The sequence below is a fragment of the Rhinoraja longicauda genome, chromosome 10 (genome assembly GCF_053455715.1).
Source record: "Rhinoraja longicauda isolate Sanriku21f chromosome 10, sRhiLon1.1, whole genome shotgun sequence".
NCBI classification, from domain to species: Eukaryota; Metazoa; Chordata; class Chondrichthyes; order Rajiformes; family Arhynchobatidae; genus Rhinoraja; species Rhinoraja longicauda.
The window spans coordinates 54,636,069-54,655,524 of NC_135962.1; the positions used below are offsets into that span (position 1 = coordinate 54,636,069).

Consider the following 19,456-nt stretch of genomic DNA (forward strand, 5'->3'; position numbering starts at 1 on the left):
GCGTCAAAAGAAGTATAGAAACTAGCACCTGGTGAGTCTGATGCAGATCCATGGGGAATTCCATACAATGAGATTGATGATTATTGGACTTTTTATGTACATATTGAACATTGAATGAGTGTTTATTGGTGCTGTTGTCATTCTCCCTCCCATTTTTCCCTGCTGTGTTTTGAAGACTGATTCATACTGGACCTCAGTATATTTCCTTTATTACCTTGCCCAAAGAGCTTTACTTGTGGGGCTAGACGTGTATAGGGACATGCAAAGATCTATATGCAGATTCCAGATGTGCCATTATCCTCAGAGTAACTCAATCCACATTTAATTTTATATTTCTGCCCCACCCTGTTTCGATATTGTGGAATTGAAGGTTTGAAAAGATCATATTTAGCATTTCTTGTCTCCTAGCTGGATAAATCTCAAATTTGAGCACCAACTCAAGTGACTCATCATCCTGTCTTGGAAGCTTTTTTGCCATTCCTTCATACACAAAGGGTCAAAAATCTAAAAAATGAATTAATAATGTGTTCATGTATTGCATGGTATAATACATGATACAGGCACCTCGCGTTTTACGTGTGTGTGTGATTTATGCATTTTCCAAATAATGAGCTTGTTCCTTTAATACCAAAGCTTGATTTACGCACTGGTATTTTCAGAATAATGCACTCAAATTTAGACTCTAGACTTTGGAGATACAGCACTGAAACAGGCTCTTCGGCCCACCAAGTCCACGCTGACCAGCGATCACCCCATAGGCTGGCATTATCCCTCTCACTAGGGCAGTTTACGATTTTTACTGAATCTAATTAACCTACAAACCTGTACGTCTTTGCAATGTGGGAGGAAACCGGAGCTCCCGGAGAAAACCCACAATGTAGAAATGTTGAGAGAACGTACAAACACCATACAGACAAGCATCCATAGTCAGGACCGAACCTGGATCTCGGGAGATGTAAGGCAGCAACTCTACCGCTGCGCCACTGCGCTGCTGACAATGTAGTCGCACATACGTTTAATTTAGGCATTTTGAAATACGTAACCCAAACTCTTTTAGCAACTCTTGACATCTTATTAGGATATTCCAAAGCACTTTTCAATGAATGAAGAACTTTTGAAGGTTTAGTTTATTGTCACGTATACCGAGGTACAGTGAAAAGATTTTGTTGCGTGCTAACCAGTCAGCGAAAAGACAATACATAATTGCAATCGGGCCATCCACCGTGTGCGGAAAAGAGTGGATTGTAATGCGTGATTGCAGATCCATTTCTATGACTAGCACACAAACAGTCACCTGAGTTGGACGCCATCTTGGATCTTGAATTGTAAACACGTAACCCTCCATGTAAAACGCAAGGTGCCTGTAGCTAAACTACTAGTCCATACCACTGAAGTCCTGAGCGTGTAGGATTAATGGTGCTTTACTGTACGGTAACAATGAGATTTTGCACCGTCAACACAGTAGAATTACCAAAAGGAGTCGCCACCACCTTCACAAGGGCAAGTGGAATGGACAATAAATGCCGGCCTTGTCCAGGGTTCTCAAACCCCAGAGGAAAGAACAAATGCAACAAAGTCCAGTCAGCCTGCATCAGTCAAGCAAGGAATCAGGACCCTCCATGCCAGGCCTGGCACCCTCCTGACTTTCCCACCTGCTGGACCCACCTAAACTCCAGCCTCTCCCAGTGAGGTGCTCCGCACACATTTTCCATGCTGAAGGCTAATAGCTGCCTCCCTTTTGTTTCCAGTTACATCTATGTTTGATTTTTGTTTTACGGCCAAAGGGTTTACGCTGTTTTGCTGAATTATTCCACGTCGAATGTTTCATTATTCTGACAAATAAATCACTTTTTTTTTTCACAGCCATTAAAAATTGCTATTTTTGGACCACCAGCAGTGGGGAAAAACTCAGTGGCGGAGAAGTTGGCCAAGTATTACAAGCTGCACCACATCAAAATAAAAGACGTCATCAATGAGGCTATCGCAGATCTGGTAAGTCTACACTGACCGTGCATAGTAGAAGTCAGGGACAAAGAAAGAACACTTCAACTGTCCAAGCTCTAGCCTCGAGCCCTCTGATCTGGTCACCCTGTCCCAGTGACCCCACCTCCCAAGGCAAGAAAATGGTCTTGAGAGGGGAAAAATAGATTAGCCATGATCTAATGGCGGAGCTGACCCGAAAGGCCGAATGGCCTAATTCTGCTCCAATGTCTTATGATCTTCTTCTATCCCGCCTGGTGGATGTTGTAGAGTTAAGTAAGAATTTCATTCTTGAACTAGATTTTAAATTTACCTTTCACTGGTCTCTGCTTATCCATGTTCCAGTTCTCCTGGGGGTTTTTTTAAAATGCTCTTTAATATTTAAAATGCCATTAAATATTTTATGAGCCGCATGTGATCTAATGTAATAATTGCCTCAATTTATAAAGCCTGAGCGTTTCTAATATTTCTCAACGGTGTATTCATTTCATCTGTGGGACTATTGTTATCGTCCTCTGGTCATGGACCTTGACAGAAACTTCATTGATTCATGTCAGCTGTGGTTCGCTAGTGGCACTCATGTCTCTTGAATTAAAAGATTCTGTGTTCAAATCCCACTCCAGCATTGTGAATGCAAAATTCTTGTCTGACATTCCACTGCAGTACCGTAGTGTCAGAAGTGTTGGCTTTCAGATTACATGCTATGTCTCAGCCTCTTAATCACCCATTCCTTCTCTCCAGAGGTGTTGCCTGTCCCGCTGAGTTACTCCAGCTTTTTGTGTCTCTCTTCGGTTTAAATCAGCATCTGCAGTTCCTTCTTATACATTCCAGCTTTTGCAGTCTTTTTTGATTTTCAGATCTATTTATCCATCTCCTTCTGGCTTGCTTTTATTTAGCAACTCTTGACATCTTATTAGGATATTCCAAAGCACTTTTCAACGAATGAAGAACTTTTGAAGGTTTTGTTTATTGTCACGTATACCGAGGTACAGTGAAAAGATTTTGTTGCGTGCTAACCAGTCAGCGAAAAGACAATACATGATTGCAATCGTGCCATCTACAGTGTGCGGAAAAGAGTGGATTGTAATGGTTGATTGCAGATCCATTTCTATGACTAGCACACAAACAGTCACCTGGGTTGGACGCCATCTTGGATCCTTGAATTGTAGCTACTATGGTGATAAAATAAATACGTCAGCAAGTCACAAAGAGCAAATAGGTAGTAATATCCATATAATCTGTTTTAATGATGTTGACTGAGCCGTATGTAGTGGACAGAACAACAGAGGTATCTCATTTGCTCTTCTTTAAGAAGATCAGATATATCCGAGGATACTGCGGGTAGCTCAGCAGAATTTGTAGGAGTCCAGACGGAGATACACGAGTCATTGTTGGACACGGGTGAGGAGACGGATGACTGGAGGGTGGCTAATGTTATGACTCTATTTAAGAAGGGTTGCAAGCAAAAGCCTGTGAACTATACACCAGTGAGCCTAACATCTGTGATAGGTAAATTACCAGAGCGGATTCTAAGGGATAAGATATATATATGCATTTGGATAGACAGGCTGGTTAGGGATATGGTTTTGTCATATGGGAGATTGTGACAAATGGGACTACCTTAGATGGGACATCTTGGTCAGCGTGGGTCAATTGGGCCATAGGGCTGAAGAAGGGTCTTGACCTGAAACGTCACCCATTCCTTCTCTCCAGAGATGTTGCCTGTCCCATTGAGTTACTCCAGCTTTTTGTGTCTATCTGCAGAAGCTGGAAACCTGAAATAAAAACTGGAAATGTTCGAAACACTTTTCTTCTTTTAGAGATATACAGATAATTATACATAATTAAAATCATCACAAACAGAAATAATAAACCTATCATATCCTTTCCTTTCTACCCTGCAAACCTAATTAAAATAAATGGGTTCACAAATCCTGTACCCGATGAAACTCGGGGCTGAATCCGGGAGCAGGTTTCCTTGCGTAAATTTCAGAGATTCCTGACAAATTCCAGATCCATTGGGAAATCAGCAGTCATGACAGAACGTCGCCTATATTTTGAGAACCGACACTGGAAAGCATCGGCAGCTCAAGAAAACAGAGGGGTTTTCTCAAAAGTAAAGTAGTTTTGTTTTTACGGCTTTATCTCAAGCTGCATGTTTGTCATCATAGGAATTACGGACTTCACAACCTGAGGTTGAGGAACCTGAAGAAGCTGAGGAAGAAGATGCTGAAGGAGAAGCAGACAGTGATCCCCAGGAACTCCTCGATCAAGTCAGAGAAAATATGAGCCAGAACGGTGGTAATTGATAGTTAGATTTCAACTACTTATGAATAAATGTACCAAGTAGGTAAATGTAAGAGTTCAAAACCTTTTCAAATGCAGCATGGATTCATAAGGTCAATAAGGACGCAGAGTACTGGTAGAACTCTGAGTCAATGTTCGAGTGGCAAGGTGGCATAGTGGTAGAGTTGCTGCCTTTCAACGCCAGAGACTCGAGTTCCATCCTGACAATGGATGCTGTCTGTACGGAGTTTGTACGTTCTCCCTGTTACCAGATGTCTGAAGAAGGGACTTGACCCGAAATGTCACCCATTCCTTCTCTCCAGAGATGCTACTTGCCCTGCTGAGTTACTCCAGCACTTTGTGCCTATCTTCAAGGTTAATCTTACGTTGGCTTCAACTCCATTTTCTTGCCTGTTTCCCATAGTGTTAATTCTGCCATAGCCCGAAAATCTGTCAGTCTTGGCATTGATTACATTTAATGACACAGCCTCTATCATGCTCCGGGTTAGAGGATTCGAAAGATGCATCACACTTGGCAGGGGTAGAAGGGATTCACACTCATCTCAGTCTTGTGGGTGACCCTGATGCTGAAACGATGTCACTTTTTTCTGCATTTCCCCATGAGGGAAAATATTCTTTCAGCATCTATCCCTTTCAGCTCATTCAGACTTTCAATTCAGGCCAATAAATTTTTAGATAGGAGAGAGTTTGTGCAGGAAAGTAACGCTGAAGTAAAAGATAAGCAACTGAATTGCAGAGCATGTATGAGGGCCAAATGTGTCAGAACTGCTTCCATTTCCAAGTTTCAAATGCTCTATGATTTGGTCACTTGTTTATTTATTCTAATGTCCATTCTCAAAGCCTTACATTGATTTCTCACTTCAGCCCTCCTGGTTGATCACTTCTTTCCCTTGTTAGTCTCCAATCTCTCATTTCCTGCCAGTTACTGCTTTCCTATCCCTTTCACTAATCCCTGGTCTCATCCTTCATCCCAATTGGCATCCTTAATACCCAACATTTACCATCTCACCCTGTTTTTAATCCATATGAGGAACCAAAGGACAATGGGAGATCCAGTTCCTTAATCCTTCCCCCCAACTCTCCAAGCAACTAAGTTGACGGGTGTTTGCTCAAAATGAGCAAAGCCCAATTTTCTGTAGTGAGTTTGTTTTGGACTTTTGGACTTGAGTTGGACCAAATACATAAATAGAGCAAATTCATAGAATTCAAATTAATTTAATTTATGGAATAAACTATAAGATGGTCATATATTTGCTTGGCTGTGTAATGCTTGGCTGTACATTTATCCCCCACCTTAAGTTATTGTGGTACTTAAACAACAACGGTCTCCATTCGCTCCACTGCCATTTTTAGAGTAAGCTCTGACTCAATTGCATAAAGGCTTTCTTTATATTTAATTCCCCTCATCCTGCAGAAACCAGGATGTCTTAAAATGTTTGTGTAGAGATTAGTAATCTTCCTTCTGCATTCTAACTGATGGGCGATTTGGATATCAATCTTCTAGGCCGCTTGGATGATTCGTATGTCCTCAAGTTTATAAAGAGGAAGCTGCTTTCTATGCCTTGTCAAAACCAAGGTTTTATTCTTGATGGATTTCCCAAGTCTTATTTACAAACCAAGGACCTCTTTGGTGGTAAGTACAGCCTAACCATCCTGTCCAAAAGACATTGGGTCTGATTAGAGTTGGGTAAGGATTCATAACTGTAAAATAGTTAGAGAAACAGGACCATAAGTCATTATGTTATCCTATTGTAATTTAAAGCCTTTGCTCAGAATTTATTTCTCACAGTAGTTGTAGGCAAATTTAAAATTGGTCAATCAAATAAACTTGGGTTAAATCGGTAATCGTGACCGTGATCAAAATTTCCCAACGGACAATAGGGAAGGAACACTACTGTCCTTTCCCTGTGTGGCTTCAACGTTATTTGGCTCTGTCCATAATGACTGCCATTTTACCATCTCACCCTGTTTTTAATCCATATGAGGAACCAAAGGACAATGGGGAATCAATAAGGGAGAAGAAAGAATGAAAGGGGCCATTACAAAAAAAGGGCGAAAGAGAGAATTTATGTTTAAAAAAACAGGAATGGCTAAACAACAGCAAGAGGTGACAGGTGACAGATGGAAGAAAAACTGCAAGAACAGAAATGTGAAGAAGTGGAAAGTTGGCGAAAACTGAGTACAAGAAGATGCAAAATTTTAATTTTTGACTGTGACTGATGCCACAGATGCGTGTTTTATTTCGAAATTCATTTTTGGAAGTATAGAATGTAGAAGGGTAGTTTTTGTGATCATATGTTCTTGCAAGAACTGTAAATTATCCTTAAATGTTTCTTCTTGTTTGCTTGAAATTGTATATTTCAACTTGTGTAAATACCCTCTTCAGGTGGCAAACCTATGGTCCTCCCTATCCTTTCCCCTCCCTCTGTCCTGTTCCTCTTCCCCTCCCCCATTGTCCGCTACCTAACCCACAGTATGGACCACTGCCCCACCCCATATCCTGCTCACACTCCGAATGTAAGACCAAGCTAAATGCCAAACCATTGGGATTTATGCACAATTGGAGGCCAGATTATCAGAGTTACTTCTGCAGTTTAATAGACAATAGACAATAGACATTTGGTGCAGGAGTAGGCCATTCGGCCCTTCGAGCCCGCAACCCCATTCACTGTAATCATGGCTGCGCATCCACAGTCCGTACCCCGTTCCTTCCTTTTCCCCATATCCCTTGACTCCGCTATCTTTAAGAGCTCTATCTACTCTCTTGAAAGCATCCAGAGAATCGGCCTCCAATGCCTTCTGAGGCAGAGAATTCCACAGATTCATAACTCTCTGGGTGAAAATATTTTCCTCATCTCCGTTCTAAATGGCCTACCCCTTACTCTTAAACTGTGGCCCCTCATTCTGCACTCCCCCAACATCGGGAACACGTTTCCTGCCTCTAGCTTGTCCAATCTCTTAATAATCTTATATGTTTCAATAAGATTCCCTTTCATCCTTCTAGATTCCAGTGTATACAAACCCATTCTTTCAACATATGACAGTTCAGCCATCCTGGGAATTAACCTCTTGAACCTACGCTGCACTCCCTCAATAACAAGAATGTCCTTCCTCAAATTTGAAGACCAAAACTGCACACAATACTCCAGATGTGGTCACACCAGGGCCCTGTGCAACCGCGTTAAAGGACCTCTTTGCTCCTATACTCAACTCCTCTTGTTATGAAGGTCAACATGCCATTAGCTTTCTTCATTGCCCGCTGTACCTGCATACTACCAAAATAATTTGAAGTAAATTGCCTTATTTAGTTGAAAATTATAGTTTGTTTTTGTCTAACATGATCGTTTTATTTGATCCCAAACAGTGGTTTTCCATATATCAGAGACATGGTAGTATTCTTTAGGACCGATATTCATCCACAACTGCACTCACCCTCATTCTTATCTTTCTTTTACAACACAGCTGAAGAGGACGAGGAAGAAGAAGGTGGCATGAACAAATTACCACAGTTTGACAAAGCAATTACTCCTGGTTGGTCATATTTCATTGTATTTAGAATTTGTAAAACTATCTCAATATCAGAAAGACTTTATTCTTTTTTTTTTATGGACAAAGGATATCAACCTAGAACCTTATCTCTGTTTCCCGCTCCACACATACAATCTCACCTACTGAGTATTTCCAGGATTTTCATTTGTGATCACCTATCTTCTCACATTTTTCTCCAGCTACCTACTTTCACCCAATCTCATTGTTCAACGCTATTAAACTCCTACACATCACCACTCTACTATCATCTTCTCTCAATGAAGAAGACCTGCACTTGTATATCTCCTTTCATTTTATCCCAGGTGCCTAACAGCAAGCGAAGTTCATTTGAAGAGGGATCACCATTGTGATGTAGGGACCTCTTCAGGAGATTGGAACGCAGCTAGTCTGCAGTCGGCACTGTAACTAATAGGCTGGATCATGCCATCTGTCATGGGCAGTTCCAAAGGGAACCACCAGCATTCAGCTGCACCCAGGATAGTAAGTCTCTGATTTACACTAGGCAGCCATGCGTATGAGATGCGCCAATGCCTCTGTCACTCTGGTGTACTGCTGAACGCCACATAGCGTCCAACAATGGAGCACTGCTACAATGGCCTTCTCCAGTACCTCACTGGGGAACCTGCATTCATTAGGGAGACCTGATGTGGGGTTAAATTTCTAATTAATTTGAATGGGGATTCCCAACTTGAAATATGAGGAAAATGCAACTTTTAGTTATTTTCTTATATCTCATTTTATTTATTTTGTTTCAGTTAATGTCTTTAAATGATTTCTTCATGCACATTACATTTCCCTATTTGCACAAACGCTAATGGATTCATAGAATTTCATAGGGCTATACAACATGGAAACAGTTTCTTCGGCAACTCGTCCATGAAAACCAAAACCTAAATTTCTCTGATTATTGGGAAAGTTTAAAAACAGTTAAAAGTGCCTCCCAACTTTGGCAGGAGGTGAGGTTACGTGTCTCGCCTTGCTTTCTGTCTGACTTACAAGGCATGTCAGGGTAGGATCTCAGCAGTTAGATGCATTGACCAAGATACCATGAGGCATTACTGCCCCCATGGCAACAGGCCGAATCTAGCTTTATATGGACCGAGGTCTGGGAGATCGATTTTAGTGAGGTAAATTAGGGGGTAAAACTCATCACTCAATCAATAACCCACCTTTGTGTTCTTTGAAATCATGCTGCTGCATATCTTATGTCCACAAGCAAGAGTAAATGTTGCCATGATTGAATGGCGGAATAGACTTGATGGACCAAATGGCCTGATTCTGCTCTTAGAACTTACAATCATCTCACAATAGCATATTGGACAGTGCAGCACAAACTTACTATTGGTCCGCAATGTCAGCCTAGTTTTCTGTGGACAAATTTGTGGAGTGGAACTAGAATCCCCAACCTTATGACTTGGTGCTTTCTGGTGAATCACAGCCTTTAGAGAAGGTACCTCTTAAGGTACCATGCGTCACATCATCATTATCATCTAACTCTTTACTGTTTTCCTTTTGGGTAACTCGCTCGTTTATTTCTAACCCCCTGTTGGGCCTCCGTCTGATAATTCAAATCCTATATAATAGCACGTTATAGAAAATATGTTGTCAGGCTGGAAAGGGTACAGAGAAGATTTACAAGGATGTTGCCAGAGTTAGAGGGTCTGAGCTATAGGGAGAGATTGAGTAGGCTGGGACAATATTCCTTGGAAGGCAGGTGGATGAGGGGTGGTCTTATTGAGGTGTATAAAATCATGAGAAGAATAGATTGGGTAGATGCACAGAGTCTCTTGCCCAGAGTAGGTGAAGTGGAAAAGATTTAATAGAAATCTGAGGGGTAACTTTTTCACACAAAGACCCCTTCAACCCAACTTGCTCACACCGGCTAACATATCCCATCTACACTAGTCCCACCTGCCTGCATTTGGCTCATACTTCACACAAAGGGTGTTGGGTGTATGTAACAAACTGCCGGAGGAAGTAGTTGAGGCAGGGACTATCCCAACATTTAAGAAACAGACCCTCAGTCTGAAGAAGGGTCTCGACCCGAAACATCACCCATTCCTTCTCTCCTGAGATGCTGCCTGACCTGCTGAGTTACTCCAGCATTTTGTGAATAAATACCTTTAAGAAAGAGTTAGTCAGGTACATGGATAGGACAAATAGAGAGCATCCTAACGCATGGCATCCCTGTGTGGTACCTCAGCTGCACGGAGGCAGAAAGGAAAGCTGTACAGCGGGTAGTCCATAGAGCTCAGAGGGCCATCGGAACACAGCTACCAGACTTGGAGGGCATCTACAACACACGATGCCTCAGAAAAGCCACCAGCATCCACAAAGACTCTTCACACCCCTGCAACAGTCTGTTTGAACTCCTTCCATCGGGCAGACGATACAAGGCCTTCTATGCCCGCACCTCCAGACTCAGGAACAGCTTCATCCCCAGGGCCATAGCTGCTATGAACCGGTCCTGCTGAGCCGGATGGTCACAACGCATAGATCAACTTGCACTTTACCCTGTCTAAAACTGTTACAATTGTTTCGTTGGGTTGCTGTTGTCTAAATTACTTAAATTATTGCATCGTATGGGAGGCGCATTCCCAATCTCGTTGTACCCCTGGGTACAATGACAATAAAGATATATTGTATATGGAGCAAACGCGGGGAGGTGAGACTAGTGTAGCTGGGACATGTTGGCCGGTGTGGGCAAGTTGGGCCGAAGAGCCTGTTTCCAAATTGTATCACTCTGACTCGACAAACTTTTTCTCCACAGAACACGTTTTTGCTTTGGACGCTTCTGATGAGTTCCTGAAGAATCGCATCTTGAATCTGCCAGAGAGTGTCGTCGTTGGGACACATTATACACAAGAAAGGTTCTTGCCTTATCTTGGCAATTACAGGGAACAGAATACGGAAGATGAGACCCTCCTGAACTATTTTGATGAGATTGAGGTTCATCCAGTTCATATTGGTAAGATTAATTGATTTGAATGAAATGGCTGCATGTAAGAATGACCATGCCCAAATTCGGTATTATATCTGCTTGAACCAAATACAATCAATGTCACATTTGTAGGTTAAGCCTATCCAACTTTGGGCTTGAGAGAATATTTAAACAGTGTAGCACAGGGCTATAACAATGGTGCGTGTAGACAATGTTCCTTTCCAGTGCTTTTTTAAATGCCGGAAAGCTAGAAAGCAAAATGTCAGGTTGCATCATAGTTTGGTTTGGGAACAGCTCTGCCCAAAACTGCAATAAATTGCAGAGAGTTGTGGATGTAGTCCGGTCCATCACACAGACAAGACTCCTCACCATTGATTCCAACTACACTTCACGATGCCTTGGGAAAGCAGCCAACATAATCAAAGACTTGTCCTACCCTGGTCATTCCTTTTTCTCCCATCGAGCAAAAGATTCAGAAGCTTGAAAGTGCGCATCACTAGACTCGGGTATAGCTTCTTCCGCTCTGTTATTAGGCTTCTGAATGGTGTTTCTATAAGCTGGGATACTGTCCTATTCACCATTTCCATTGCAGATATTAGACTTTGTGGATGGAACTGGTGCATGACAATGCTGAGAACTATGTTTTGCACTCAGTATCTTCCCCATTATCTATTGTACTTGAGTTTCACTAAATTGTATTTATGTATAGTATTATTTAATGTGATTGGATAACATGCAAAACAAAGCTTTTCACTGTACATAGAAATAACATGTCCAAAAAGACTTTGGAGGGGGGTAGGGTGCGGGGGGGGGGGGGGGGGGGGGAGGGGGGAGGGGGAGGGGCGGGGGGGCAGGGAGGGGCAGTGGGGGATGGGGGGAGAGTTATAGTGAGCGTCACAGAGTGATACAGTGTGGAAACAGGCCCTTCGGCCCAACTTGCTCACACCGGCCAACAAGTCCCAGCTACACTAGTCCCACTTGCCTGCGCTTGGTCCATATCTCTCCAAACCTGTCCTATCCATGTACCTGTCTAACTGTTTCTTAAACAATAGGATAGTCCCAGCCTCAACTACCTCCTCAGGCAGCTCGTTCCATACATCCACCTCCCTTTGTGTGTAAAAGTTACCCCTCGGATCCCTATTAAATCTTTTCCCCTTCACCTTGAACCTACATCCTCTGGTCCTCAATTCCCCTACTCTGGGCAAGAGACTCTGTGCATGCAATTATTATTACAATGTCATTGACAGTAACAGAAGCTAAACAATTAAGCTTACAGAATGGGATGGTTACAGAAAGCTGAACTTATCTCTAGAAGCAAACAGTAGAAGATAGTTATAAGAGTCACTTGGAGTGCTGTGAATAGTTCTGAGCACCCCAGTTCAAGGAGTTTATATTGGGCCTTGGCAAGCATGCTGTGTGTATTTAGCAGGACAAATTCTGGTCTCCATGGTTTAAGATTATGAAGAACAAAGACAAAAGGGCAGTCATGGTGGCGCAGCGGTAGAGTTGCTGCCTTACAGCGAATGCAGTGCCGGAGACCCGGGTTTGATCCCGACTACGGGTGCTGTCTGTGTTTGCACGTTCTCCCGTGACCTATGTGGGTTTTTCTCCGAGATCATCTGTTTACTCCCACACTCCAAAGACGTGCAGGCTTGTAGGTTAATTGGCTTGGTAAATGTAAAAATTGTCCCTAGTGGGTGTTGGATGGTGTTAATGTGCAGGGATCGCTGGTCGGCACGGACCCGATGGGCCATAGGGCCTTTTTCTGCGCTGTATCTCTAAACTGAACTAGACTAAACTAAACGTGAAGTGCTGGAGTAACTCAGCGGATGAGACAGCAATATAAGAAAATAACTGCAGATGCTGGTACAGCAACCTGGGAGAACATGGATAAGTAATGTTTCAGATCGGGACTCCTCTTCAGACTGATTCTATATTCTAGATGACAAAGAGAGGTTACACAAACCAAAGTCGTATTTACTGGAATGCAGATTGTTGGGTTACTTGACTAAATGTTTCTGTTTCTGTTTTCTGCTGCACAACCGCCAACGGCTGGGCTATCTCGTGCAGGTTTCACTCGTGTGGGTACCGGTTGCAAAAAGGTCATTTAGATTTTTATGTGGGCAAGTTTGGTGAGATGATTCACGTCCAAGCTGTCGAGTTGTGACTTGAAGAGTTTCAAAATGTATAACTGGGATCTGATGGCAAGGATAGAAAATTCATTTCTGCTAGTTAGGGAGTCAACTATTAGGGATGTAGGCTAAAAATTAAAGCCAGGCCTTTAAAGCATGAAGGTACAAAACACTTGCACATGAAGAATTTTTGTAAATTTGGAGTTCACTTGCAAAATGGACAATGAATGCTAAGCTGGTTATTAGTTTTAAATCTGAGATTCATGGATTGTGGTTAACCAAAGAGATTAAAGGATATTAATATCCTCATCAGGGTAGGAACTGCACAATCAATGGTAGGGCTCTGGGGAGTGCTGTAGAGCAGAGGGATCTAGGAGTACAAGTACTCAGTTTCCTGAAAGCGGTGTCAGAGATAGGTGGGGTGGTGAAGAAGGCTTTTGACACACTAGCCTTCATCAGTCAGGGAAATGAATATAGAAGATGGAACATTGGCATGGCCACACTTGGAGTATTGTGTTCAGTTTTAGTCACCCTGCTCTAGCAGAGAAGCCATAAAGCTCAAAAGAGTGTAGAGGAGATTTACAAGGATGTTGCCATGTCTTGAGGGCCTGAGATAAAGAAAAATGTGGACAAGCTAGGACTTTATTCCTTGGAGAACAGGAGGCCGAGGAGTAATTTTATAAAAATGCATGAAATCATGAAGTAATGGATAGGGTAAATGCACAGAGTCTTTTCCCAGCGTTGGAGAATCAAAAGCTAGAGGGCATTGGTTTAAGGTGGAATGGAAAGATTTAGTAGGATCCTGAGAGCAACTTTCCCCATACAGAGAGTGGTGGGTGGGTGGATGGGCCAAACTGCTAGAGGAACAAGTTGAGGTACAATAACATTTAAAATACATTTGTGGAGGTACATGGGTTGGAAAGTTTCAGGGAGATCTAGGCCAGGCACTGTCAAATGAGACTAGATCAGATGGGGCATCTTGGTCAGCATACAGTAGAAGAGTTGGGGCAAAGGGCCTCTTTAATCACTCTATTACTCTACGTCTCTATGACATGGGGACAAGGGTATGGGGGAGGTCGGGGGATAGGGAATTATCTTGCAAATTAGTTGTGATCTTGCTGAACAGACTCAAAGATGTAAATAGTCTACTTGTCATATAGAGTGATACAGTGTGGAAACAGGCTCTTCAGCCCAACTTGCCCACACCGGCCAACAGGTCCCAGCTACACTAGTCCCACGCCTGCGTTTGGTCCATATCCCTCCAAACATGTCCTATCCATGTACCTGTCTAACTGCTTCTTAAATGTTGGGATAGTCTCTGCCTCAACTACCTCCCCTGGCAGCTTGTTCCATACACCCACCACTCTTAGTGTGAAAACGTTACCCCTCAGATTCCTATTAATTATTTTCCCCTTCACCTTAACTCTAATGTCCTCTAGTCCTTGATTCACCTACTCTGGTCAAAAGACTCTGTGCATCTGTCCGATCTATTCCTCTCATGATTTTATACACCTCTATAAGATCCAAGGTTCCTCTCCATTGTCACTAATTTCATCAGACACTATGGCAAATGTCTGAATTTGAACAGACCTGGAAATTTTGGTATCATATTTGACTAGGCTGACTTTCAAAGCCATTTCTAAGATCACATTTCCAACTTGGTAACTTCACATCTTTCTAAAGCATTATAATGTGGGACAACAGTTGAGTTGTCTACCATGCTTTCAAGACTGAAGTTGGTTTGAACGAAAATCTCACAATTCAACCCGTTGCTTTCAGATGTTTCACAAGACAATGATGCTGAAAACTTGCCAGTGGTCCATCAGATTATTCAAGTCGTGGGCAAGCCCAAGAACTATGGAGCCACCCCTGAAGAACTGATGGAGCTGCAGCGCAAAGAAGCAGACGAGCATCTAGCCAAAGAAGCTGCAGAACGCGCCGAGCAGGAACGCAGAGAGGCAGAAGAGACTGCAGCAAAATTAGCACGGTGGGAGGAGTGGGTAAGTGAGGGGAGATGGAATTTTCTGCCTTGTGGGATAGGTTCTCACGTCCCTGTGGCTCAGAATCCTCATGGATATTTGGTCACCTTCATGGCTATTTTGTAATCTTCAAATTACCTGAACCTTCACATCAGCTGGTCCCTATTGAATGACAATTGTAACCGTCCAAGATCATAAGACATAAGAGCAGAATTAGACCATTCGGCCCATTGAGTCTGCTCCACAGACGGCTCCACAAACTCAATATGCCTGAGATAGTTGAACCTGATTGAGATATGTAGCAAGTCCATGTTTTAATATCCTTCCTTTGCCACTGACTCTAGCAACCTTAAATATGTTCATGATTTACCATCTAATCTTATTTTTAAAAATTCTAATACTTCTCATTTCTAATATTTCACTTACATCTGACCGTAAATATAAAGTGATTGATGTGGAACGGAACATCTTGGCATGTCACCATTTGCCTGTATTTTTTACGTCTAATTACACCCAAGTATTACTTCTGCTAAGCTCTTTAAAACCGCCAAAGTGGAAATTCTCAAGTTCTTTCTATTTTTCTCCTTGTTATCAGAATCCATTTATTTAATTACTTGGATAATCAGTAACCTCCAAATTACCAGCTCTATTACATGAACATAATTTACTGATGTCTTCCTTGTTAATTTTATCTTGAAGAGCTCAGTTCAGCTTTTCTTATTTGAAATTTTTATTTCATTTCTCCTACATTCTTCACACAATAATTTTCCAAGTTACAATATCTATATCAGATTTTAGATTTTAAAGTTTTGAGATACAGTGTGGAAATAGCCCCATTGGCCTACCAAGTCCGTGCCGACCAGCCGATCACCCTGTACACTAACGCTATCCTACACACTAGGCACAATTTATAATTTGCAAAAGCCAATTAATCTACAAACCTCGGTGAGCTGAAGGCCTATCTCCATGCTGTATCTCTAAACTAAAAACTAATCAGGTGGATTTTTATAGTATCCCACTCATTCATGATCTCCATAACTCAGTTTGGTATTTAATGACTTAAATTTAAATTGACCATCTGTTATGGTTGATTCAAACTCATTTTACTAGATCCAAGCCTTAAAATATTAGTCTTGTAACTTAACCAACGTGGGATCAATGTCTTTTGTGCAGGCTGAAATATTAATACCTCTGGGGTTTTTTTAAATTGCAGAACAAGCGCCTGGAAGAGGTAAAGAAACAAGAGCAGGATTTTCTTGAAGCACATTCCATCCCACTGCGAAATTATCTGATGCAACATGTCATGCCTACGCTGACCCAGGGGCTGATTGAATGCTGCAAAGTCAGACCTGATGATCCAGTGGACTTTCTGGTAAGGATTTTCCACCCTCTTTGCCCAAGAATCAATCAAAAGAATAAATCTCCTCTCTATTTAATAGATGATTTCATGCAATCAGTACATCAGCACTGATCCAGATAATTTTGAAAGATGTTTAGTTTAATTTGGCAGGTAGACACCAAATGAAGAAGGGTCTCGACCCAAAACATCACCCATTCCTTTTCTCCAGAAATGCTGCCTGTCCCGCTGAGTTACTCCAGCATATTGGAGTATTTAAACTAGCATCTGCAGTTCTTTCCTACAGTTTAATTTGGCATCATGTTTAGGTCCAAGATTGTGTGCTGTAGTTTAGTTTAGATAGCGATACAGCGCGAAAACAGGCTTTTCGGCCCACCGAGTCCGTGAAGACCAATGATGACCCCATACACCAGCACTATCTTACACACTAGAGATAATTTTACAATTTCTGAATTATCAAAGCCAATTAACCTACAAACCCGTGGGCGTGTGGGATGAAACCGTAGCACCCGGAGAAAACCCACACACTCACGGTGAGAATGTACAAACTCCATACAGTCAGCACCCATAGTCAGGATCGAATCAGGGTCTCTGGCGCTTGTAAGGCAGCGACTTTACCGTTGTGCCACTGTGCCGTTCCTACTGAATGCTGAAGAGTCTGAAGAAGAAACCCGACCTGAAACGTCGTCTGTCCATTCCCTCCACAGATGCTGCTTAACTAACTGAGTTCCTCCAGCATTTTGTGTCTTGCTGCAGTTTCTCTTCCCCCACCCCCCCCAACCACCCCACTAAATTCAGACTGTGCCGCAAATTCAAAAACTACAATTTTTTTCCTGCTAGCGTAAACACAGTTTGTTGACATACAGAGATATAATTCTCTCCTCCCTCACGGGGTTTAGTTTTCACATCTATGTTCCCTAAAAGCAATGGTTAGATGATTTTAAAACCACATTGCCATCTTCAATCACACTACCTCAAAATACTTGTACTCAATGGACCCATCCAGAATGGACAAACCATAATAACTTGCATTGTATTTGAATACTTCTTGAAGGCTGAGTACCTGTTCAAGAACAATCCACAAGTTGAATGAAGAGGAAGCAGAAGTCTCGACATTAAATTAACATGAAGATGATCTCCAGTGGAAGACAATTGAATATAACTGGTTCTTTATTAATTGTGTATCAGCAAATAGAAATTGTAATAAATATTGCTTGTATTAAATCCTATTAATACATTCATGTAAAGAGAACCTATTTATCTGCACCTTTACAGTACAATGTGCATACGCTTTTTAGAAATATACGACTAATAAGTCCACCATTTGTCGCTTAGACTATAACATATGAAACTTAGGGCAGAAAAGCAATGTGAAATTAATGGGTGTATTTTCTTAAATTAAAAAATAAATGTAATTTCTATAACAAGAAAACCTCAGGTTGAAGGAACAAAATCAAATTTCAGAACAAAATGTTCAAATAACTTTAAAATGTATGTGAGTGTCATTGGTTGAGATATCACTTCAACATCTCTTATGTTGAACTTTATTTTGCTGCATGACTGAGATATCTGAAGGACTACTGTAAGTCAGAACTGTGAGATGGCCCACACAAGAAAATTAGATGGACGTGCCACATCAGAACCACAATGCTAATGAATTTAATCTGAGTAATATTAATTTAAAGATTTTTTTTTAGAGGTGATTATTGGGGTTAACCCTAAAACTATTGTTAATTCTAGTATAATAGTTACTAACCTATATATGGATTTATATATAACGGTTATGTAACAAATATGGGTTCTTTAACGGTGATAATCTTCCATTTCTTTTCCAGTTTGAAATTAATAAATTTGTTTTATATATATCTTCATGACTTTATTTTTGAATGCAACATTTCATAAGTTCTATGAGAAGCATCAGGCCATTCGGCCCATCAAGTCTACTCCGCCATTCAATCATGGCTGATCTATTTTACCCTCTTAACCCCATTCTCCTGCCTTCTCCCTGACACAGTTTCTTCAGTTTATTGTCATTCCCCCTGATGGCCTTCTGTAGTTGACAAGCTTGATTTGACCTGGTACCGAGCTCTTGCCTTATAGTCACTGGACAACTTATGATGGTTGCTTGAGCAATTCTTCCTCCCTGTACATCTCTGCTTCCACACAGGGAAGTGCCTGCCTTTTGATGGCACCTTTCCCTGATGATAATGCTTAAATTAATAAGTACAAGAGCGTGTCTCATTGGTTCATAATGTGGCATGATTTTCTTTTACGATTATCACATGTGTAAAAAAATAATTAAAGCACAATGTGAACTTGTGGAACAGCACATGATTTTCTCACTTGGCATGTTACAGTTCTTGTGTCTCACAAAATTAAAAATGTCAGATAACCGGCCTTTTTTGAATGTGTGATAACTGGACCTTTCTAATGTCAGGTGATCAACTTGCCATGATGATTCAGTTTTTTTCTCTCCACTCATGTAGACTTGTGACATTTATCATAAATGTACAGACTGCTGCTCTATGTATCCATAGTTCCAGCATGGTTCCTGTATTACACCTTTTTGTGTCCATAAGATTACAGAACCATAAGAACTACAAGCAGGAGTAGAGCATTCAGCACTTGAGCCTGTTCTGCCATTCAACAGGATCAGGCAGCATCTCAGGAGATCACGGATAGATCGCATCTCAGAAGAACACGGATAGGCACCATGTATGTACTCTCGAGACTCTGCCTGACCCGCTGAACTACTCCAGCACTCTGTCTTCTTCAGCAAAAGTGTGATTTGAGGAGGCAATACGTAAATGGAGAGAACACAATTTGGCTGGTGTGTGAGCTGTTTGCCTCTACCCTCTCCATGTTGTATCTCTAAACTAAACTAAACACATTGCACATGTGTTGATAACACTTTATTCAACTGTATCCTTAAATGCATGCACCAGCTTAAGACAAGTTTACCTGAATTTCAGCTCTAAAATATGTATACAATAAATATGTTTAAACAGTTATTAGAAAGAGCATATATTGCTACATAATATACAAAAAGTCCACCTTTTTAAACTTCTTTGTGTCAAGATAACATAGCGATTAGCTGAACAGAGAGATCTGTTAAAATCGCAATCCACAGAAATACCTGAGGTTAAACATTAAAGACCAAGTGAATATCGCTGGACAGCAAACAACTTCTGCCTTTGCAAAGGTTTCCCAA

General features: G+C 41.5%; 1 protein-coding gene across 1 annotated transcript in view; it reads left to right on the plus strand.

Moving 5' to 3' along the window:
- Nucleotides 1-19,053, plus strand: part of LOC144597698 (adenylate kinase 7-like) — a 40,339-nt gene extending 21,286 nt beyond the window's left edge. The window contains exons 11-18 of the mRNA XM_078407229.1: nt 1,864-1,992; nt 4,152-4,281; nt 5,792-5,920; nt 7,750-7,818; nt 10,607-10,804; nt 14,689-14,909; nt 16,102-16,260; nt 17,300-19,053. Coding sequence (XP_078263355.1) covers nt 1,864-1,992; nt 4,152-4,281; nt 5,792-5,920; nt 7,750-7,818; nt 10,607-10,804; nt 14,689-14,909; nt 16,102-16,260; nt 17,300-17,338 — 1,074 coding nt within the window. The 3' untranslated portion in view covers nt 17,339-19,053. The remainder of the gene's footprint in view (nt 1-1,863; nt 1,993-4,151; nt 4,282-5,791; nt 5,921-7,749; nt 7,819-10,606; nt 10,805-14,688; nt 14,910-16,101; nt 16,261-17,299) is intronic.
- Nucleotides 19,054-19,456: the final 403 nt, after the last annotated feature.